Source organism: Sprattus sprattus (genome assembly GCF_963457725.1).
Source record: "Sprattus sprattus genome assembly, chromosome: 7".
Lineage (NCBI taxonomy): Eukaryota > Metazoa > Chordata > Actinopteri > Clupeiformes > Clupeidae > Sprattus > Sprattus sprattus.
In genome coordinates, this window is record NC_137926.1 from 16,237,443 (window position 1) to 16,259,860 (window position 22,418).

Genomic DNA, 22,418 nt, shown 5'->3' on the forward strand with positions numbered 1-22,418 from the left:
GACTCATCTTCCTCTTCCTCCTCCTCATCTTCCTCTTCCTCATTCTCCTTCTCCTCCTGACAGTCCTACTCCACTCCTCACCCAGATCATCAGCATCTAGTTGGGTCTCATTTCCAAAATGTTTACCAGGAAACTCAGCCATCCATCAGGCTGCACCCCCTTTTCACCTCCCCCCAAAGCCTCAGAGTGTGGCCAGTGTGCTTTAGCCTTCCCTCTCCAAACATTTCCATCTCTTCACTCTTTAGTTTCCGATAGGGCCTCCCCCACTCCCTAAAAGTCACCCCGGGTCCTCATAAACACCTTTCAAAGGCTCCTTTTAGTCTTTGCAGCTGGCAGAAAGGTTCAAGTCCCTCGTCCCCCTCGCTCCCTCGTTCATGCTGAAAAGCTTGAAGAAAGTAAAGAAGAAAGTGGGGGAATGGAGAGAAAGGAGAAGTAGGGGGTTTCAGTTCCAACACCATAGCAGCAGACACGTGCAGATGTGCAGATTGTCTTAAGTGTTGGGAGTCTGTCATGGCTCTTCATGCATTTCATTGTAACCTTGATTGTGTATCATTCCACATGAAGTCTACATAGTGCATCTACCACTTTTAGCCTACATTGTGTATCATTCCACTTGAAGTCTACATAGTGCATCTACCACTTGTAGCCTACATTGTGTATCATTCCACTTGAAGTCTACATAGTGCATCTACCACTTGTAGCCTACATTGTGTATCATTCCACTTGAAGTGTACATTGTGTTGATCTGACTGTATTATATAGATAAAATATATGGATAGGCTTTCTTTATCTGGAATTCATTCAAGCTCTATTTTCGTTATTGGAAACTCACACAGCGTTTATAAATGTCTCCTCTCATGTGGAACATGTGTGGTCCCCCTATTTTCCACCCAGCGCTGCATGCATTGATGCTTTTGAGCAGTTTCACTATCATTTGATGACTGAATTAAACAGGAATTGAGCCCTTACTTTGAAGCTCTTGAGAGTTGCCCTTATTCTTGTATGGTCCATTAAGTTCCCTTCCAGTGGACCATCCCTGCTGTCTGTTACTGATACGGCTGTCTGTGCTTTAGGTCTGGCGTCTTACAGCAGCGCATCTGGATCACTGGAGTACAGGTAAGCTGAAGCATTTTCATTTGGCCTCTTCTAATCATTTTACTGGTTGTTGAAGGATTTGAAATATCTAGAGTATTGCATTTGTTGATGAATTTAGGCATGTTATTCAACCTTTAAATATCTCTATGTATCCTGGTCTCTCCTCCCCTCCTTCTGTCTGTCTCTCTCTCTCTCTCTCTCTTTCTTTCTTTCTTTCTTTCTTTCTTTCTTTCTTTCTTTCTTTCTCTCTCTCTCTCTCTCTCTCTCTGTCTCTCTGTGTCTCTCTCTCAGCATCTCAGAGGAGGACCCAGGCCCCCTGAGGAGTGACGGTGAGGGGAGGCCGGGCACCAAGGTCAGTCGGACTTTCAGCTACCTCAAGAGCAAGATGAGCAAGAAAAACAAGGTGAGTCCCCGATCATCACGCTCTCCAAACACACCTGATCACCCCTATAAACACACACACACACACACATACACACACACGCTGCCTGCATCAACATGCTCCCCAGTACCAACGCAAATCCCACACCTCAGCATTAACACTGCGCAATATCAACTACTTGTGTCCTCTTGTAATCTGGCGCATGAGGTGTGTGTGTGTGTGTGTGTGTGTGTGTGTGTGTGCGTGTGTGTGCGTGTGCGTGTGTGTGTGTGTGTGTGTGTGTGTGCGTGTGTGTGTGTGTGCGTGTGCGTGTGCGTGTGCGTGTGCGCGTGTGTGTGTGTGTGTGTGTGTGTGTGTGTGTGTGTGTGCGTGTGCGCTAGTTGCTGTAAGTGGTCCATGTTTATTTCTAAAACTCCAGGTTGTGTGTGTGTGTGTGTGTGTGTGTGTGTGTGTGTGTGTGTGTGTGTATGTGTGTGTGTGTGTGTGGACATGCTGTGCGTGCTGTAGGTGCGTGTATGTCAGAGAACCTGTCAGGTGAAGACACTTAACAGCCTGCATAAGGCTGCATAAGATCCGTTAAAGAAACATTGAGCGGAAAAAAAAGTAGAGCGTGTTAAATCAGTTAACAGACAGCATCAGAGAGCAGTTGGGGGATTCTCGTCTAGGTTTGAAATCGCTGCAGCTGGAATGCGTGCAAATCTGCGTGCAGCTGAGCTGAGCTGCTCTGAGGAAGTCCAACAGGAAGTTGCTGTGTGCCGCAGATGCCTCTCCGCCTCAGCCCTGCAACTCAGAACACAGCAGCAGCTCCTCAGCGCTGACACAATAGGGCTGAATTTTTAAAGCACCAGTGCCCTTATTAGAGTGAGTGAGTGATTCGTAGGGTGGAGAGGCTAGCTCTCCTTTTCTACTAACAGAGTAGTGGTGTTCCTGATCAGTCCACCATGACTCGATATTTAACCACCAAGATGGAGTCAGAGAATGTCTTTAACACCCAGGAGTCTGACTGAGAAGCGTCTCTGTGTCTTTAAAACAGACAGGAATAGCAGACAAGGCGGCACACACACATACACATATACACACACACACACACTTGCTTCTTCGAACTCACTTCCTCCACGAACTGCTGGGTGGCTGGTGTCATGGGAACAGCCCTCACCCTATACAGACACTTCACACACACACACACATCGACAGACACACACATGCACGCAGAGATAAACACTGTGCTCAGTCACGCACTTCTTCCAGTGTGAACACTGGCGCTGTGGTGTAATGTTGGGTCGACGATTTCTGGCGCAGGGCCGCTCTCTCAAGATCAGGGCTACAGACAGAGCAGTAGAGGTAAGGGTTAAGAGTCAAAGGTCAAGGGTCAGTGTCCTGGGGGAGGGGGACATCACAAGCCTGTGTAACCCCTTTTTAGCTGCTGTCAGTTACTGTTACTGGCATGTGTTGGTCGTTATGGGTTGGTTACTGTAGTGTGACAGTGTCTGTGTTAAGTACTGTAGTGCCTTAGATTGTGGCATGTTGATTTTATTTGTGTTGCACTCAGTACTGTTGTGGGTAAGTGTGCCTGTTTTTAGTGTCTGTGCTCTCATTAATCCGAGTGTGTGTGTGTGTGTGTGTGTGTGTGTGTGTGTGTGTGTGTGTGTGTGTGTGTGTGTGTGTGTGTGTGTGTGATCGATCTCAAAGTTATGTTTACCATTAATTTTGTCTTTGCAGACTTTAGTGTGGTGGCGTTGGTGTGTGTGTGTGTGTGTGTGTGTGTGTGTGTGTGTGTGTGTGTGTGTGTGTGATCGATCTCAAAGTTATGTTTACCATTCATTTTGTCTTTGCAGACGTTAGTATGGTGGCGTTGGTGTGTGTGTGCGCCTGTGTGTGCTTGTGTGTGTGCCTGTGTGTCCCTGTGTGTGTGTTAGACGATGTCTCATTGGTAATACTCATGTTCTGTTGTGTTTCTGTTACATTACTAAAACTGAGCAAGCACATGGGCTTAATAAACATGAATGACCACATCGTGATGATGCTCTTCCTCTAGAAATGCGTTTGGTGTTAGTCATCACCATAGATGGTGTCTTGAGATGGACAGTCAGATGTATTAGTAAATTGAATGACTCGATGAGCATATGTTATGGGGCTGGAGGTGTAGTCCTCTAGCAGAACAGGCACCTTCTTTCTTCACCACCTCACACTTCCTGTGAGCTTCCTGTGGGTGTTGTTAAGTGGCTTCAAACTATTTCTTTTTGTCAGAATAACTTCTACCAGCTCACCGCCGAGTCAGATCAGGTCAGGTGGAATCAGGTCAGGTGGAATCAGTCTTTCAGTCTGTAGTCGTTGTGCTTAGATCAGTTTGACAAGTTCTTTAAGCATTAGTGTTAAACTCGAGACTAGGGGGACTTTAAGTCAGGAAGGCTGAAGGCTCATTTACAACTTGCCACAGACGTGAAAATATGTTTGTTTGCAATTTTTTTGTCTTTTTTGGCAATTATAGTCCTTTCATCAGAATCAGTGTTATCCTTGTGTTATTAGCTTCACTGAGCAGAAAAGAATGACGCTATGGAATCATTTCACTTGTTGTCAACCATCCCCACACACGGTATGATCATTTTATGAATGGTCCAGATTTAAAGTTTAAAGTGAGCATGAATAAAACCTTTTCTGAATGTCCTATGAATATACATTTGTCTGTCTTAGGAAAAGGACAAAGAAAAGGATCGGCTTCGAGAGAGAGAGAAAGATGCCAAAGAAAAGGAGAAGGCTTCCTCAAACGGGCACGTCTTCAGTGCCATCACCAATGCCCCCTCCACTCTATGCCAGCACTGCAGCAAGCCCCTCAACACTAAAGAGGCCTTAATCTGCAACAGTAAGACCCACCGAGCACACACACACACACACACACACACGCACACGCACACGCACACACACACGCACACACACACGCACACTGACACATTCGAGTCACATGACATATGTTCAGAGGATGTGATTGCTGTGGAAGGACTGTAGATCTTGAGAGGCATGGCTAATGACTAATCGTGTGTATTAGTGTATGGTTTTGTTCCTGAGGAAATTACGTAAGAACGCGGTGCATGTTGAAGTACAGTGACATCAGTTCTGCCTCTGCTCTGAGGTTGATCTTCTGAGAAGTCGGCATTGATGATAAGATCTGTTCTCCTTCTTGACTTCTCAGCAGGCATACCACATACAGTCACACACACTGCCGCTCTCCAAATTGATGTCACCTTCTTACATTTTTGGTGTACAGTATTTTATGTTCAATTTATTAATGTTAAACAACCGAGGACCTGAGGCCAGAGGATTTTGGAAGGCTCCCCTTACTTAAGTCTTAAGTATCACTTCTTTGCGTACCATCAGTGTTCCTGTTTCCATAGAATGAATAACATTACAAAGAAACCTTCACGCTCATCTGACACTCCACTCCACTCCACTACAGGCCTCTTTAAGGGGTGCGACTGTAAGGCAGGAGAAGTGGACGTGGGCTGACCAGGCAGTATTCACAGGGCACGAGGTGTTCACTTAGGGTTGCCAACCATGACAGTCATAGCGCTGCTGCCAACCTGGCGCCCCCAGGGGCACGTGCCCCGACAGACCTCAACATGTGCCCAAGCCTGTGACGCCTCCCCCCCTTCTTACCAAAGGGCCTGTATCCTCCCCAGTGTGTTCCCTATGAAACCCCAACCAGAACCAAAATAACATGGCTACAGACAGGCAGACAGGCATGGGTACTTTTCCTTGTCAGCATATGCCCCCCCTCCCACCAGGAAGTCTGTCCATTGCTCAATCGTCAGTGACTTTACAAAGCCTGCATTGTTATAGTGTAAAGGACGTGGAATGGATGACTGGAATGGGAGCGTTCTGTTCTGACACAGAGGCAAGTCTTCCCAGATGGAGTGTGCTAGTCTGGCAAACACTTTTAAGACTGCCTGTCAAATTCATTGTCAGTAGCGTGCATATTTCACTTTTACCCAAATGCTCTCTCTCTTTCTCTCTCTCTCTCTATCTCTCTCGCTCACTTTTCTCTCTCTCTCTCTCTCTCTCTCTCTCTCTATCTAACTCTCTGTCCCTCTTTCTCTCTCTCTCTCTCTCTCACTCACTCACACACACACACACACACACACACACACACACACACACACACACACACACACACACACACACACACACCAAGCATCTTGTCTCGAAACAGACAAAGCATGTGTCCCAGTGATTAATGGGAAAGACTCTGAAGTGAGGTGCGTGGTGCGAGAGAGAGAGAGAGACACACACAGATGGAGACAGACGGAGAAAAGCAAGTGAGGGAGAAAGATAGATTATTGCTTGGAGTTGCATCACCCTTTCGCCCTTCCCCTTTGGCAGCAGACAGAACATCAAGTCTGCTCTCTCTCTCTCCAACCTCCATTTCTCTCTCTCTCTCTCTCTCTCTCTCTCTCTCTCTCTCTCTCTCTCTCTCTCTGTCTCTCCGCCTCCATCTCTCTCTCCCTTCCCCTACCCAATCTGCAGTCTTGTGCCAAAAGAAGGAAGTGAATGTTCTCTGCTTCTCACAGAGTTTCTGACTATAACTGAAAACTTAACCGCACCGTTGTCATATGTATGATAGCTTCATACAGAATTACTCTCTTTCAATGGAGTGCATGTCTGTGGTATTAAGGGGTTTCCAATCACAGATGAGGCATGTGTTTAGGAGGAGCAGGCAGGGAGGCATCAGTGTGTCAGTGATAGCCACAGTAGCAGATTTACAACCACACTTAACATGCTCTAATTGCATTAGCACCACTTCAGCATTATGACTTTAACACACTGCCGTTCCAATTTCAACTGCAGCTTTTGTAATAAACAGAAGAGCAATGAATTGGTCTGGATGTAATAATGGATTGCTCAATCAAAACATGGATCTGTTATATTTCTCATATCACATCTCACACACACACACACACACACACACACACACACACACACACACACACACACACAGACACACAGACACAGACACACACACACACACACACACACACTATCTCTCTCTCTTTCTTTCTTTCTTTCTTTCTTTCTTTCTTTCTTTCTATCTCTCTCTCTCTGTCACTCTCATTCTCACTCACACAAACACACAAGTCTGTCTCATTGAAATGCAAAGTGAAGAATGTTGGATAGCAAAGATACTAAACCTTCTGTGGTATGCTAGGGAGAAGCAGCTGGATGTGTGTGTGCACACGCATGTGTGTGTATTCTTGATTCTTTGCTCTAACATATTTATTCTCTCGCCATTGCTGGTGTTGGGTGTGTCCCTGCCAGTGATTTCTGTTCTCTCCATGAAGAGGTGTTTACAGAACTGAGAAACTGTGTGTGTGTGTGTCTACTTGGGGACTGTCAGAGTAGCAGGAAGCACTACGTCCTCTGTGGTCTTAATCGGTGACTTGCTCACAGCTGACAACTGATTTTTCGCACTGACAGACTGAGAGTGAAATCGAAGCAGCTTGTTGTTTTTCCTTTTGTTGTTGATGCTGTTGTTGGTTATGTTGTTTTTGATGCTGGCTCAAGGTTTGTTTTTTGACATCTCTCTTTTTTTTCTCTCTCTCTCACACAGATTGCAGTACACACGTGCACAAAGGCTGTCGAGAGAACCTGCCTGTGTGTGCCAAGGTAAAAATGAAGGTAGCATTTGCAGAGTTGTTCTTCACTTCCTCTTGCTCTTTTTGAAAACCATTGCTTCTTTCTCTCTCTCCCTCCCTCTCTATCTCTCACCCTCCTTCTCTCTCTCTCATCCTCCCTCCCTCCCTCCCCATCTCTCTCTCTCACTCTCTCTACACATTTCTAACAGCTCTAGACATGTGACTTCCTGTGTGTATAAACATAACTCGGCCATAACTGGCTATACATCACATGTTAGTGTAGTGTAGTAAATTAGGTGGGTGTGTGTGTGTGCATGTGCAGGGTAAATATCTGTGTGCTACAAAGTGGATGTTCTCTCCCAGCAGAAGCCGCCAACGTGTGTGTGTGTGTGTGTGTGTGCGTGTGTGTGCGCTTGTGTGCGTGTGTGTGCGCTTGTGTGTGTGTGCGTGTGTGTGCGCTTGTTTGTGTACGTGTGGAAGACTTACCCATTGCAAACTGACTGTTCTCTCCCAGCAGCAGCCAACACGTTTGTGTGTGTGTGTGTGTGTGTGTGTGTCTGTCTGTCTGTGTGTGTGTGTGTGTGTGTGGGTCTGCGCGCTTGTGTATGTGTGGAAGACTTACCCATTACAAACTGACTGTTCTCTCTCTGCAGCAACTGATGCCCCCGCCTGACTCTGCTCTACTGCCCGGGGTCACCATGAGAAACAAAAGTAAGAAACTCTCGTGTGTGTGTGTGTGTGTGTGTGTGTGTGTGTGTGTGTGTGTGAATGTTTGGGGTGGGCTGGAGGTGGGTGTTGTTCTCATGAGCTTGGTGTTAGACTGTGGTAAATGTGTGAATAAACACAATATTTGTGGGTGCTTGTTGTGGGACAAAATAGTTCTCTGCTCTTTAGCAGCCCCTGCTGGTAAGCCTGGGATGTGCAGCAAAATATCACCATAGCCTATGTTTGCCTGTGTTTTGCACCGACTTCTGGGTCGAGTGGTTGATCATTGATTTGTGCCTGATTCCCTCGTAATCCATTCATTTGACTGACTCTGACTGTTTGTTTTTGCTGCTCTCATCACAACAGCAGTAGGATCGCTATCTCGTGACCGTCCAAAGTCGACATTCACCATACCTGATGATCAGACTCCAGCCAATCCCCCACGGAAAAGCCCCAGCAGCATCATGTCCTTCAGTGGACACACCCCACTGTCCAAGAGCGTGTCTATTTCCAACATCGCTGGGTAAGACACACACACGCACACACACCTACATGTGTACTCACACACACACACACACACACACACACACACACACACACACACACACACACAAACACACACACCTACATGTGTACTCACACAAACCCACAGGCATGCACACATACAGACACATAAACAACAGCTACACAAATACAGTCATGTACAGGAAATTACCCCACATGTACATGCACAGACGTGTGGCACTTCTGCATCTAATCTTTTCTCACTCAGTGCTTTTTCATATCGGTCTGTCTTTTCTTTCTGTCTGTCCCTCCCTCCCTCCCTTTCTTACTCTTTCTCCGTCCCCCCCTTCATCCCTCTTTGTAGCCCTGTCCATGATGACATGCCTTTGAGGAGGTTTCTCTCCCAGTCCACTGACTCCCTGCACAAGACCAGCAAGGTCAACGAGTCCACCGAGTCCCTGACGGATGAGGGTATGTATCCACCAGGAGGCTGACCAGGCACACAGACACACAAACATGCCTGGATCTTAAAGTCACACATGCACACAAATGCAGAGTATCTTATTCACTTTAACTAAATTTGTGTGTGTGTGTGTGTGTGTGTGTGTGTGTGTGTGTGTGTGTGTGTGTGTGTGTGTGTGTGTGTGTGTGTGTGTGTGTGTGTGTGTGTGTGTGTGTGTGTGTGTGTGTGTGTGTGTGTGTGTGTGTTCCTCAGGAACAGAGACGGACAGTCACCTGCTGTGTGAGTTTGAGGCTGACATGCGTGAGCTGGAGGCTGACTCATGGAGTGCCACTGTGGACAAGAAGCAGCTGAAGCAGATCAAGAAGGACGTGGTGAAGAGACAGGACGTCATCTACGGTACCCACAAAATTGCTTAAAATATTCCGCAAACACTAACTGAGTGTGGCCACACAACCAACCCCACATAAGTCCTCAGATCTACCACAACTGGGGATTTCTATTCCCTTAATATATATAATCTTTAATGACTCCAAACGTTCTTCAATATATTGGAGCTACAAGTTGGTGCTTCATTTGGAACACATTTTTGGTGATGGTAAGGCACCATTTCATAACTTTTGACCAAAACCAAATCTCTAGGGGTCAAAATCTCTATGTGTCCAGCCATTCATATCTCCGTGAATGACACTCAAATAAGTAGCTCCCCAGTATCACATGCGTGACACATGTCACATCATCAGAACAGCTGGGTAAGTTTGATGTAAGATGTAAAAACTCTTTAAAAAAACAAACGATTTGTCTATCAACCGTATGCGTCATCACGGTCATCATCAGTAACTGCACAATGACGTGACGTCTGCCGTATTAAGAGCTCCGGTAGTAATGTTGGCGTGTGGCTGGCCTGTGGTTGTGTGTGTGTGTGTGCAGAGCTGATGCAGACGGAGTTTCACCAGGTACGGACGCTGCGCATCATGGCCGAGGTTTACTCCAAGGGGCTCTCGCGGGAGCTGCAGGTGGAGGGCGCCGCACTGGAGCGGCTCTTCCCCTGCCTGGAGGAGCTCGCCGATCTGCACACGCACCTGCTGAGCTCACTGATGGAGCGCCGCAGCCAGACGCCGCTCACACTGGTGCACAGGATCGGAGACGTGCTGGTCTCCCAGGTGCGTGTGTAGAATACCGGGGTCGTTTTATTATAGAGGTGTATTGAAATTGACAGATGTGCGTGTGTGTGTGTATATATACTGTATGTGTGTTGAAATGACCAGAATATCTGTTTCTCCAGTTCTCGGGTTCCAATGGAGAGCATATGAAGAAGGTCTACGGGAGGTTCTGCAGTCGCCACAACGAGGCCGTAAACTATTACAAAGAGCTCCACGCCAAAGACAAGCGATTCCAGGCATTCATTAAGGTAGGCTTTAGTCTGGAACCAGTGGGATTTCAGTTCAGACGAATGCCTAACAAATTTGTTATATGTATATTTATATTTGTGTGTTCCTTATTTTATTCCAGAAAAAGATGAGCAGTGCAATTGTTCGGAGGCTGAGCATTCCAGAGTGTATCTTACTGGTCACGCAGCGCATCACCAAATATCCTGTGCTCATCCAGAGAATACTGCAGCACACGAAAGGTAGGGACAAAGATTTATTTCTCATGTGTGAGAGAAAACCCATTTAGATATCTGTTCCATACACAGATGTACTCGAAGTTAAACCACTCCATTATCTGGCACAATCTTTACCGCTATACCACATCCGACATCCTGTGGTCTACCACTCAAACGTCAAACGAAATACTTCCCACTTTCACTGAAGCCTGTCTAAAGACCAAAATAGTAAGTAGTTAAAGGATAGTTAAAAAATTTGGGAGGTGCACGTCAGGCGACAGTGAGGTCCTCTGAGAGGGTTTTTCCACAACGGAGAGGGCTCTCCGTGTCTCCATGTTTCCCTAAACAAATGACCATGAATTGGGCTTACACCTCCATTTGTACTGGGCATGAACCTTCATCTGACACGGCAGCAGAAGGGAAGGTTTTGATTTTCCATTTGACTCCATTACTCCTCCCACACGGTCCCTCTCCACTCCACTCCACCATATTTGTAGTTTGTCTTAGTCGTTTTTTGCGTTTGCTTTGGCTTGTTGTGTAACCTTTATCCTGTACGTAAATGCATTGTACTGATATCTTGCCTATTTGTATTATTGTATAAATATGTGATATTATCAGTGGTCTAGTATAACCACTCCATGTTTGGTTTGGTGAAGTCAAAGGCAGCTTTCCACATTGTGCAGAAAAACTAGCTAAAGATAACTCCTCCCTGCAGATGGTGACGAGGAGCACGAGGAGGTGTCCCGTGCCCTGCGCTTGGTGAAGGAGGTCATCACGGCTGTGGACACCCGCGTGCACGTCTACGAGAGGAAGCGGCGGCTTAAGGACGTGCATAGCCGCACCGACAGCAAGTCGATCATGTGTATGAAGAGCGGCCAGATGTTCGCTCGTGAGGACCTGATGAGGGGCCGCAGGCTGCTCCACGACGGACCGCTGCAGCTCAAGACCTCCGCCGGCAGGTTCAAAGGTGGGACTCGGAGACTAGGACTTAGTAGCTGGGTTTCCATCTAACTATTTAATGCCAATTTTGACCAGTTGAATAAGAAATCCTGAGTGGAAATGCTTGAAATTTGCATAAAATCGATGGAAGGGGGTGGATCAATTCCAATTTCACATAGGGTAAAATGTGACTGGTTGCCCTGACGACCTCAAGTTTTGAGGCCCTGACGACCTCAACTGTTCATAACTCCTCCCTTGCTTGGGAGAGTATCAATTTTCAATTCACATAACAAGCGGATGGACATTTCCTTTTGCCGAATTATCGTGAATGTGCTTAACATATGCAAAAGAGTTGGATAGAAAGCCAGCTACTGATGGCTGTTATGAACAACTTGTTATTGGATCTATTGTCAGATGTTGGTGTTCAGACACTGGAAACTAGTGTCCCATGTGCTGTGACCTGTGTTTTGGAAGGATTATATCTGGGACTGCTGTGCAGACTGGACTCTGCTAATCGGCCAATTCTCAGGGCACGTGAGGCTGTGTTAAGGATGAGATAAAATCACAAACACGTACTCACCTTTTCTTTGTTTTTTCTTCTCCAGATGTTCAGGCCCTGCTGCTGTCAGACGTGCTTGTGTTCCTGCAAGAGAAAGATCAAAAATATGTCTTCGCCTCACTGGTATGTTTACACACATTAGTACCGCCTTTTGGTGAACATGCACTCCCAGCGTATCAGTTTATGATGTAACGTTCAAGTAGTGTTGAGACACCACAATCAATTGTGTAACCTTAGCTGCCTAGACTAGTGTCTGGTTTTAATATACTACATACCTTGCTTCATATTTAGTCCTCCCTCAAATTCTGTCTCTTTCGCTGGTTCCCTCTCTGTCCTTGTAGGACCAACGTTCGACAGTGATCGCCCTACAAAAGCTGATTGTGCGTGAGGTGGCCAATGAGGAGAAGGCCTTGTTCCTGATCACGATGGGCATTGAGAAGCCTGAGATGGTGGAGGTGTACGCCAGCTCAAAGGACGAGCGCAAATCCTGGACACAGCTCATCCAGAACGCCATGCAGTGCATGTGAGTGAAGTGCCAGGGGGACATTGGAGGGATGAAGGAAAGACAGAGATGGAACGAGAAAACACTATCGATCACTCATGTTTACACACACATACACATACACATACAGTATATACACACACACATATGCAAATAAATGCACATACTGTATTTGACAATGACCTGATTCCACCTCTTTACCCCCCCCCCATTTCCCCTCCCCTCCACTCCTCAGAGAGAAGGATGAGGATGAAGGGATCCCCAGTGAGAGCGAGGAGGATAAACGTCTGCAGGAGAGCAAAGCCAAAGAGATGAGAGGTAAACCATGATGTCTTACTCTCATTAGACCTGACCCTGGAGAAGGTTCCCCCACACGGTGGGGCCTCATCCACACTCTCCTCAGCTCCTCTAACTTCTCCACGTGTCTTCTCTTTCTCCTCTTCATCTCTGGCCTCTAGACCTCCTGCACCATAAGGATGAGCAGATCCTGGGTTTGCTGGAGGACAAGGTGAAGCTGTTCCGGGAGCTGTGCGACTGCGCGACGCCCAACGACCTCATCCACACCCTCCGTGGCCGCATGATGTTCCGTGCCACGCCCAGTGATGTCACAAAGGGCGAGCCGATCATGAAGGATGCTTTAAAAGAAGGTGGGGAGTGGGGGAGTAAACACTGCAAAATAACCCAAGACTATCGCTTCTTACCTTTGGGTCATCATTCACATTTGGTCATTCAATTTTATGTGTGTGTGTGTGTGTGTGCGTGTACAGTGGAGACCCTTCAGGAACTGGTGAACAGGAGTGTTGGCGGCGCAGTGGGTCATCAGATGTCATCCTCTCAGGGTCCACCAGGGGGCAGTGTGGGGCCAGTTTGCCTCCCCCGACGTGCTGAGACCTTTGGAGGTTTTGACAGCCATCAGATGAACATCTCCAAAAGTAAGACCCCAATCATACCTATACAGAAACTACAACAACTGAACCCCTCTACCCTAAACCTTTACCGGTCTACTGAGTTTAATATTCCTGAACATTTTCCACAGATGGGGAGAAAGATGAGGGTGAGGACCTGCGAAGAACGGAGTCAGACAGTGTGCTGAAGAAGGTGTGTGTGTGTGTGTGTGTGTGTGTGTGTGTGTGTCTGTGTCTGTGTCTGTGTGTGTGTGTGTGTGTGTGTGTGTGTGTGTGTGTGTGTATTTCATAAAAAATGAAAATGAAATAAATGACGAGCACAATACTTTTATTATGTACAAGAGAAATGCTGACGTAGCAATTGCACCTTTTGTCCACAGGGAGGCAATGCAAATCTTCTGCTCCTCAAGAGGAATAGTGAGGTAGGACACACACACACAAAATCACACACACCACCGATGATTTATATGTCTGCCAGTTCTTTGAGTACAGGTAATCGTTAACTCTGATGGTCTGTAATTATGTTAGTGGCTCTGATGAATCGGGTCGTTGTGCTGCTGAAATGTCTCCCTGTGTAAAGTGTTCCTCTATTTCCTTCAACAGCAGGTGCTCAACAGCGTCTCCCACCTGAATGATCTGCTACTGTCCCTTCAGGTAGGCCCACTCATCTGTCATCTCTTCACTTCCCTCACTCCTTCTCTGTCTCTATCTCTCTTTCTTTATGTCTTTTCATCACCCTCTTTCTCTCTCACTCCCCTCCCCTGCTCTTTTCTCTCTCTTTCTCTTTCGCCTCACTCCTTCTCTGTTTCTCTTTCTCTTTCTCTATGTCTTTTCATCACTCGTTTTCTCTCTCACTCCTCTCCCCTGCTCTTTTCTTCTCTCCTTCCTCAGTCCTGTCTCTATCAACCCATTCTCTGTTTCCTCCTTGTGTTATTGTCCTCATCTCTCTTCTGTCCTGTCCTCCACTGCTGCTGCTCTTGTCCTCCAGGAGTGATTGTTGAATTAGAGAAACATCTGCCATTACCATAGCAACTCTCACCCCCTCCCGAAGCGAGGGACGAAACACGTGTACACACAGACACACACACACACATGTACACACATATAAGCACACACACACACACACACAGACACACACAGACACACACAGACACACACAGACACACACAGACACACACAGACACACACAGACACACACAGACACACACAGACACACACAGAGACACACAGAGACACACAGACACACACACAGACACACAGAGACACAGCAGGTTTAATATGTTTAGGTTTCCTCTTCTCCACACTACTCTTCAATTTACACTCAGTGAGGCCCAAACAATGGTGCTTGTGTTTTACATATAGTACATATATTAGGAAGATGGATGTTTACAAATGCTCTCTCTCTCTCCCTCTCCCTCTCTCTCTCTCTCCCTCTATCTCTCTCTCTCTCTCTCTCTTTCTCCCTCTGTCTCTCTCTGAAGGCTGTGGTAGTACAGCAGGACTCTTTCATCGAGGACCAGCGGCAGGCCCTGACCCAGCGCTCCTCTTCCTTCTCCTCTTCCTCGTCCGTCTGCTCCTCCGCCTCCTCCTTCCGGTCGCCCGTTAGTCTCGCCCCCCCAACCCCCACCATCAGCAGCACTGGCCTGGCGGAGGTGGGTGTGAGCGCCAGTGCGCTGGCCGAGCAGGAACGGGCACTGGCCGAGGAGCGGCGGCGATGGCAGTGGCAGGTGGAGGAGCGGGAGCGGGGGCTGGCGGAGCGGGAGCAGCGGGCTCGGCGGCAGGAGGAGGAGGCGGCCACCGGCGGGCGGCAGCTGGAGCAGGAGACGCGGCAGCTCCGGGAGAGGGAGGAAGAGCTCCAGAGGAACCTCCAGCTGCTCCGGGACCAGGAGGAGGAGGTGCAGAGGGAGCGGGAGAAGCTGAGAGACGCACAGGCGTGTCTGGAGCAGGACCGCGAGCAGATGCTGCAAAACACACAGGTGTGTGACTGCCGCTTTTAGTTGTGCAATCAAGTCAAACTTTATGCTTCACATAAAGTGACATTGCAGTTGCAACACAATCATCGTGAAATCACAAGTCAAAGTTACAAAGATAAATATGCATAAGTATAAGTATGCACAAAAATCAGTGCAGAAATGCAAATAGTAAAATATACACATGCAAAAACAACCCTCCCCCCCACGCGCACACACACACACACACACACAAACCCACACACACACACACACACACACACACACACACACACACACACACACACACACACACACACACACAAACTCAGAACTTAGCCATAGACTATTGTGAAAAGTCGGAAGTAGGGCTTCTAACCTACCTTTAGAAGTGTTTGGTGTGGGGCCTCAGGCAGGGCGTTCCGTCTACTTGGGCCATAAACATAAAAGGCAGCCTCCCCTGCTTTAGACTCAGCACCTGGAGTGGTTCAAAGGCCTGATTGTGTGTTGGGATTGATTGTGTGTCTGTTATATGGTTATGGCGCAATTTTGTACAGAATGTCTTGAATTACTGACAGAATGGAGAAACATCTGCCAGTGCCATGGCAACTCTTACACCTCCCTATCAAGGAATGACACACACGCGCACACACACTTCCACACACACACACACACACACACACACATACATTCACTGGCCCAGCGGGTTTGAATCTGGTTATAGGTTTATCAGTGGTAATCGTGCAGATGGTCTGATCTGCCATCAGTGTGCGTCTGTGCGAGTGTATCTGTGTGCGTGACTGCGAGTGTGTGTGTGTTTGTGTGTGTGTGTGTGTGTGTGTGTGTGTGTGTGTGTGTGTGTGTGTGTGTGTGTGTGTGTGTGTGTGTGTGTTGTGTGACTAAGCGCTCTCCTCAGGGGAAACTGGGTTAACAACCCCTGCTGTCGAGTCACGACATTACCAGTCAGCAGACAGATGTTTATCTTTCACAGACACTTGCTTTTCCTCATGCCTGCATGCCAGTGATGACAATCTGGCCTCGCATACAAATGTGCCCTCTAGGTAGTTCTGAAGCTCTGCTTTATATCAAACTATTGAATGCCTTTAGGAAAGTAGTTTAAATCAATAGAGTTTCAAAGTTTGTCTGTATGTACAATGTTGGTGGATTGGTGTAAAGCTGATGGTGAAACAATGTAGGGGTTATAAAAAGAAGTCCAGAAGAAAAGTCTTTTCCAGTTCCACTTTTGCCCTTGTACCCCATTTGCGCAGTAAAAGGGAAGGGAGCCTTGGCGTCTGTTAATCGTCACAGGCCAAGGAAGGCAGACGCATCATCCTGCTCTTAAGGAAGGCAGACGCATCATCCTCTTCTTAAGGAAGGCAGGCGCATCATCCTGCTCTTAAGGAAGGCAGGCGCATCATCCTGCTCTTAAGGAAGGCAGGCGCATCATCCTGCTCATAAGGAAGGTAGACGCATCATCCTGCTCATAAGCTCCTAGCCCTCCTGCAGTCAGGACGTCTCATGTCCGGCAGGTGCAGGAGACCTTGCGACCGTCACTCATCGGGCTCCCCCGGCTACAGTCGTCATGGCGCTGTGCATGTTGTGGCAATTTCAGTGGGGGGGGGTGTGCACACCCACAGGGGTAGGGTGGGAAGTGGATGAAAATCCAACCAGGAAGGACCGGCTGTGCTGCAGACACTAAAGCCTTTCCAACCGTCGTTTCCCCTTTCCCCAGTGTTTGGGCTTAAGAGACTTAGTCCTGCTTCATTGTGCTCATACTGTGCTACTGTTGTTTCATTTTGGTAATGATCCCCCGGCTAAGTGTGCTTTGGTATTATTTTGTGCTTACGTAACAGCCCAGAGACTCTGTGCAGTGCTGGAGGTTAAGTGCTTTATGTAATGCTTTAACCCTATGATAGGCTGCGTCTTAGTCCAGCCCTTAGACAAGATGTGTACTACACCTGCCTCAATGCTCTGCTCAGGGCACTCTCTCCTGGCTTTTCTGTGTACGTGTGTGTGTCTGTGTGTGTGTGTCTGTGCGTGTGTGTGTGTGCGTGTTTGTGTGTGTGTGTGTGTGTGTGTGGGTGTGTGTGTGCATTTGCGTGTGTGTCAACAACCTCTGGCTCCATGACTGGTTCATATAGGGGCACATTTCTTTCAGTAATGTCAGGATCATTCTGTGTGAGTGTGTGTGCGTGCGTGTGTGTGCGTGTGTGTGTGTGTGTAAAGAACCTGTGGCTCCATGACGGGGTTCAGATAGGGGCACATTTCTCTCAGTGATGTCAGGATCAGCATTACTATACTGGAGCTCATCCTGTTCACATTAATGTAAAAGGTCTCTAGCACAAACACTGTGCGGTCTGTAGCCACCGTGCTGAGCAGGCCCAGATCCATACACACAGACTGCTTTGTCAGTGTCTTTGCTCTGCAGTCAGGCCTCTCTCTGGTGGCCATTCATCACTTTATATTATTAATCTTGCTTGCTTGTTTTTACTCGTGCAGTTTCCTTTTCGTGATTTCATTTAATGCTATTTATTATTGCACATACATAATATATTCCTGTAAATAAAGCACTTTCACTTGTACTTGGTGGATGAAAGGTGCTGTAGAAGAAAAGATGAATTATTCATCATTATTAATATTACTTTCCACGGCACCTGCTCCAGAGGACGTCATGGAGAGTGATGTTTCACTGCTTCACTGCAGCCTAAATCCTCTGGCTTGCTGCCGGACTTTCTGTTTCTTGTTTGTAATTGTTGTGTTGAGGCCAATGTTCAGTAGCACATGCCTTTTATACATGGAGTTGCCTAGCTGCACACTGTAGTTGTGTGTTATAGTTGAGCCAGTCAAGGTACTTATAATCAACCGGACCTCTCTCTCTCTCTCTCTCTCTCTCTCTGTCTCTCTTTCTCTCTATCTCTCTCTCAGGACCAGTTATGTCAGCCGCACAGGACCCCCTCCACCACCTCGGAGGACTCCATGAAGTTCCAAAGCTCCGGCTCGTTGGACAGGATCCCCGGCGTCGACGGTGACCTCTCCTGCTACTCCACATCCCCAGCCACTGCCGGCGCGGCCAAGGACCTGATGTCCAGGATGGACTCGAAGAAGCGGAAAGGGAAGAACCTGAACCCCTTCTCCTCCTCCTCGTCGTCCTCCTCCAGCACCCCAGCACCCCAAATGCCCAGCCGTCTGCTACAGCTCACCAAACCCAAAGACAAGAAGGACAAGAAGAAGAAGAAGGGCAAAGGTCAGCCCACAGGTAACACAATCATCTGCATTGCCACTTTCTGTCCAGCTACACTATTGTACAGTAATACCCATCATCATTAAGCTTAATATACAAGAAGGTTAGGTTAGTTGTAGGAGTAGTATTAGCGTACTGCCTGTGGTCAATCTTTAAATACTTGAAGTAATAAAGGATTTTATTACAATGTACTTCATGTAGTGGTGGTGGTGGTGGTGATTGTACTAGTGATGGTGGTGATGGTACTGGTGATGGTGATGTTGAAAGTAGTTGTAGCAGTATTAGTAGCATCACCACATCACCCCATCAGCTCATAGGGCACAAACACACACCATAAATTAAGCTGAGTGAGGGGCTGCTCTTATCCTATAAGCATACATAAACACACATATACACTGATCCAGCATGTTTAGATCAGATTACAGCTGCGTGTCACAATCTAGGCTCGTGTTGTTAGATCGGCTAACAGCTGTGTGTGTGTGTGTGTGTGTGTGTGTGTGTGTGTGTGTGTGTGTGTGTGTTAGAGAGTGGATGCTGATTGGTGTGTGAGGATGCAAGGGTGATTGACTCGGTGGCATCTGGTCTGCTGGGGCTGCTGCTGTTTCAAAGGCATAGTGCATGCAGACACACTGGTGGAACGGGCTTTAACAGTGTCTGCGCTCTCATGACAAGAGGATTATTTGAAGTAGACACGCAGCACAAAGACTCCGTGTGACTGTCAGAGATGCTGCGATGAGGCACGTAGTAATTACCCTGGCTGTCATTTAGCATAATGCTTTAGAGGAGACGCAAGCTCTTTTGAGAAGATGTGGTGACAAGGTGTCAGGGGACTTGGGTTGTGGAGTGTGTGGGATGAGGAAGATTAGTATTTCAGGGCTGCACGGAGGAGTGAGTTTTTCAGCTGGTATTACTTGGAAGTTTTACGGTTCACTGAGTTCGCTAATATGTATTTACATTCTTCATAGTTTGCCTTAAACTAGCACGCTAACTAGCTAATAGCCAGCAGAAACACCTTGCAAACACCAACATCAGCACATTTGGCACTGATAAAAAACTAGATAGCTTCCCAACGTATGTATTTCGACGATATATTTGACTATGCTTTGCTGTAAAATAGGTTCTTGTTAGGGTTTCTGACCCAGAGCACACAAATACATGTTGAATAGCCTGGGAAGCTAGTGGGACTGACAGAAGTGTTCTTTATCAGACCATAAACCATCAAAATGAATTGAGTATGAAAGAATGCACACACACACACACACACACACACACACACACAAAGGATGGAGATGTTACAACCTACAGAATGTACAGAAACAAAAACTCTCAAAAACAAATCCTGCTCCGTTAGGGTGGTAGGGTATGGTAGGGTAGTGTATTGAAGCAGGGTAGCATGGTAGTATAGTGTGGTAGACAGTGTTATGTTAGTACTGTATGTTAGTATTGTATGGCAGACTGTACTGTTATGTTAGTAGTGTATTGTAGACTACAGTGTTATGATAGTATTGTATTGTATTGTAGACTGCAGTGTTATGTTTGTATTGTATGGTGGTACTGCTGGTGTTCTTATGACTTTTTCTCTCTCCTCAGACACTCCTAGCACTGAAGCCCCTGAGGCCCCTGCGTATGGAGAGGTTTTCTTCTGCTGAAGTTCTCTCCAATCATCCATTTCCTAGAATGTCCCACAACCCCCCTCTCTCAGGATCAGCCCTGCAAGCCCCACACGATTGCACCTAACGGTCTGGGATTCCGGTTGTGTCCTGCCAAGGGATTCCCGCATTTATTAATGCACTGAACTCAAGACAACCAAACGCACGCACGCACGCACACGCACACACACACACACACACACACATACACACTCACAGGTGCAGCCTGACAACCACTCTGGATCCTTTTAGAGTGGACTGCTGAAGAGTGTGTGGAGATGGTTGCTTTGATTTGCATTGGATTGGATTGGAGTTGGCGGTGTGCTGCTGTCCGTATAGGAAGGACCGGAGAAAAGCGCCTGTCTTGGGATCTTCATCACGAGGAAGAGGATAGAGAACAGATGAAGATGACACAAGGTCCGTCTCAGCATCAGAGATCCTCCCCTGTGACACCTGCCTCTCATGGCTGCCATGTTGCTTTTTGTGTTGGTCCCTCTAAGAGTGATTAGAGGTGTCTCAGAGGACATGAAGGCCTAATTAGTCTCATTAGTGTCCCTAAGACAGACGGGGGGTTGGGGGGGGCAGTGTCTCTTGGGGACAGCTGTCTGTCCCTGTAGGGCTTCTGTGTGTGTGAATGCACATTGCGGTTTTAAGTCCTGCGTTTGCTTGGGATGAAGTAGAAACCTGAGGAATGCGATGGAGAAATGGGCCACAAGGAGGCCAAAAACTCAAGCACACACACACACACACACACACACACACACACACACACACACTTTTGATGAGACAGAAACGGACATGTAAACAAGCAAAAAGAAAGATGTGATAGTTACAAACCCATGAATGAAGAGGTTGTAAAGTGACAGACTGAAAAGAGAAAGTGAGTCAGTGTGAGAGAGCTACAAGAAAGAGTTATACGCCTACACACACACACACACACATACACACACACACAAGGGAGTCTTCTTCAGCTATGCTTTAGTTTATATTTCTCCTCCCTGTTTTGGAAACACACCAGTCCTTTTAGCCTTATTTTAACTTAACTGCCAGCCTTAATGCAGTTTTTCAACACGTTTTGAGCACTTTATTAGCACACAGTGAAAACTGTCCTCCAGGAATGAGGGACAATCCCATCAACTCCACTAGGTAAGAATCTAACACAGAGACAATTTTGACTTTGAGACCTAGTTTGTATTTTTTTTTGTTTTGTTCTAAATCATGTAATTTGTAACATGAAAAGTTTTAATGAAATGCGGAGCTAGCTTCCCCATATTAAATAATATCCCAAATGTCTAATTCTGGTACTGTCTTTGCGGAATAAGTGTTTTCACATAGTGTATTTTCAGTGAGGTGCTATCAGATTAGGACATATCTGCAAGGAGTTTTGACATCATGATGTTGTCCTGTACAGAGAGCTGCGGAAGTGTTATCATGCTGATTTGCAAAAATCAAACCAAAGACACATGGACAGAAAAAACGGTTCGGTTTCCAGTTCTGTGTGCCCTTTGCCCTTCGCCCTGTACTCAGACTGGCGCACTTTCATGACCTTTACCCCCAGAAGTCTTTGAGCACACATCCCAAGATCCCCGGCCTGCAGGCCAGGCCCAGTTTGAGAAGGTAGAGGCCACTGCACAGATGTCAGTGGGGAAATGTAGTAAATGCTTTCTCCATTTCTGTAATTCCTTTTTTTCCTCAGGCCGTTATTTTAATTTACTCTTTTTTTTTAATTATTATTATTTGCGTGTGTGGAAAGGCGATGCCCTGCAGTACTGCAGGGATCAGTGCTGGGCCCTTGTATGGATTTATTTCCTTCCTGTCATGGAGGCAGACTGTGATTCATGAGCGGCAGACCCCATGGTGGGGTGGGGTGGGGTGGGGGGGTCAGTGAAGAGAAATTAAGCCATCCAGCTGTGCTGCAATCAGAAGGTGCCAGCCTCTTCTCAGGAAGTACAGCCTCAGAAGCAGATCCAGGATCAGCTGGATGGTTGGTTTGGGGGGGGGGGGGGCAGTTCTGCTCTTTCACCAACAGAGGACACTGCAGACGTCTTCCTCTGATCATCAGTGTGAGCAGATTTAGAGATGGGGAAAAAGAAAGAAAGAGGCAGGAAGAAAAGAGAATTCATGAAGGGAAAAAGAGAGAAAGACTGCAGTCATCTGAAAGGGAATTGTCCTTTTAGGTAATGTTAATTAAATTCTATTTTTTTAATCCCCTGGCTTTAATGGAATCACAGCATTCCTACCCTCTGGATAATCAGAAACTCAAACACTGAGTTTAAATCCACCTTCATGTCTTCCTGT

At 47.0% G+C, this 22,418-nt stretch overlaps 1 protein-coding gene across 5 annotated transcripts in view; it reads left to right on the forward strand.

Moving 5' to 3' along the window:
- LOC308368131 (A-kinase anchor protein 13-like) overlaps nucleotides 1-21,968 on the forward strand; it is a 48,739-nt gene extending 26,771 nt beyond the window's left edge. For 3 of the 5 annotated variants that reach the window (XM_080842216.1, XM_080842219.1, XM_080842220.1), the window contains 23 exons: nucleotides 1,074-1,116; nucleotides 1,387-1,498; nucleotides 4,169-4,337; nucleotides 7,077-7,144; nucleotides 7,755-7,812; nucleotides 8,173-8,329; nucleotides 8,675-8,781; nucleotides 9,026-9,169; nucleotides 9,701-9,933; nucleotides 10,056-10,181; nucleotides 10,283-10,400; nucleotides 11,092-11,343; nucleotides 11,921-11,997; nucleotides 12,216-12,397; nucleotides 12,612-12,694; nucleotides 12,835-13,023; nucleotides 13,144-13,308; nucleotides 13,413-13,474; nucleotides 13,662-13,703; nucleotides 13,885-13,935; nucleotides 14,763-15,257; nucleotides 18,156-18,486; nucleotides 20,062-21,968. In XM_080842216.1, coding sequence (XP_080698342.1) covers nucleotides 1,074-1,116; nucleotides 1,387-1,498; nucleotides 4,169-4,337; nucleotides 7,077-7,144; nucleotides 7,755-7,812; nucleotides 8,173-8,329; nucleotides 8,675-8,781; nucleotides 9,026-9,169; nucleotides 9,701-9,933; nucleotides 10,056-10,181; nucleotides 10,283-10,400; nucleotides 11,092-11,343; nucleotides 11,921-11,997; nucleotides 12,216-12,397; nucleotides 12,612-12,694; nucleotides 12,835-13,023; nucleotides 13,144-13,308; nucleotides 13,413-13,474; nucleotides 13,662-13,703; nucleotides 13,885-13,935; nucleotides 14,763-15,257; nucleotides 18,156-18,486; nucleotides 20,062-20,120 — 3,323 coding nt within the window. In that variant the 3' untranslated portion in view covers nucleotides 20,121-21,968. The remainder of the gene's footprint in view (nucleotides 1-1,073; nucleotides 1,117-1,386; nucleotides 1,499-4,168; nucleotides 4,338-7,076; nucleotides 7,145-7,754; nucleotides 7,813-8,172; nucleotides 8,330-8,674; nucleotides 8,782-9,025; nucleotides 9,170-9,700; nucleotides 9,934-10,055; nucleotides 10,182-10,282; nucleotides 10,401-11,091; nucleotides 11,344-11,920; nucleotides 11,998-12,215; nucleotides 12,398-12,611; nucleotides 12,695-12,834; nucleotides 13,024-13,143; nucleotides 13,309-13,412; nucleotides 13,475-13,661; nucleotides 13,704-13,884; nucleotides 13,936-14,762; nucleotides 15,258-18,155; nucleotides 18,487-20,061) is intronic. The other 2 variants (XM_080842217.1, XM_080842218.1) reach the window with 2 other exon arrangements.
- Nucleotides 21,969-22,418: the final 450 nt, after the last annotated feature.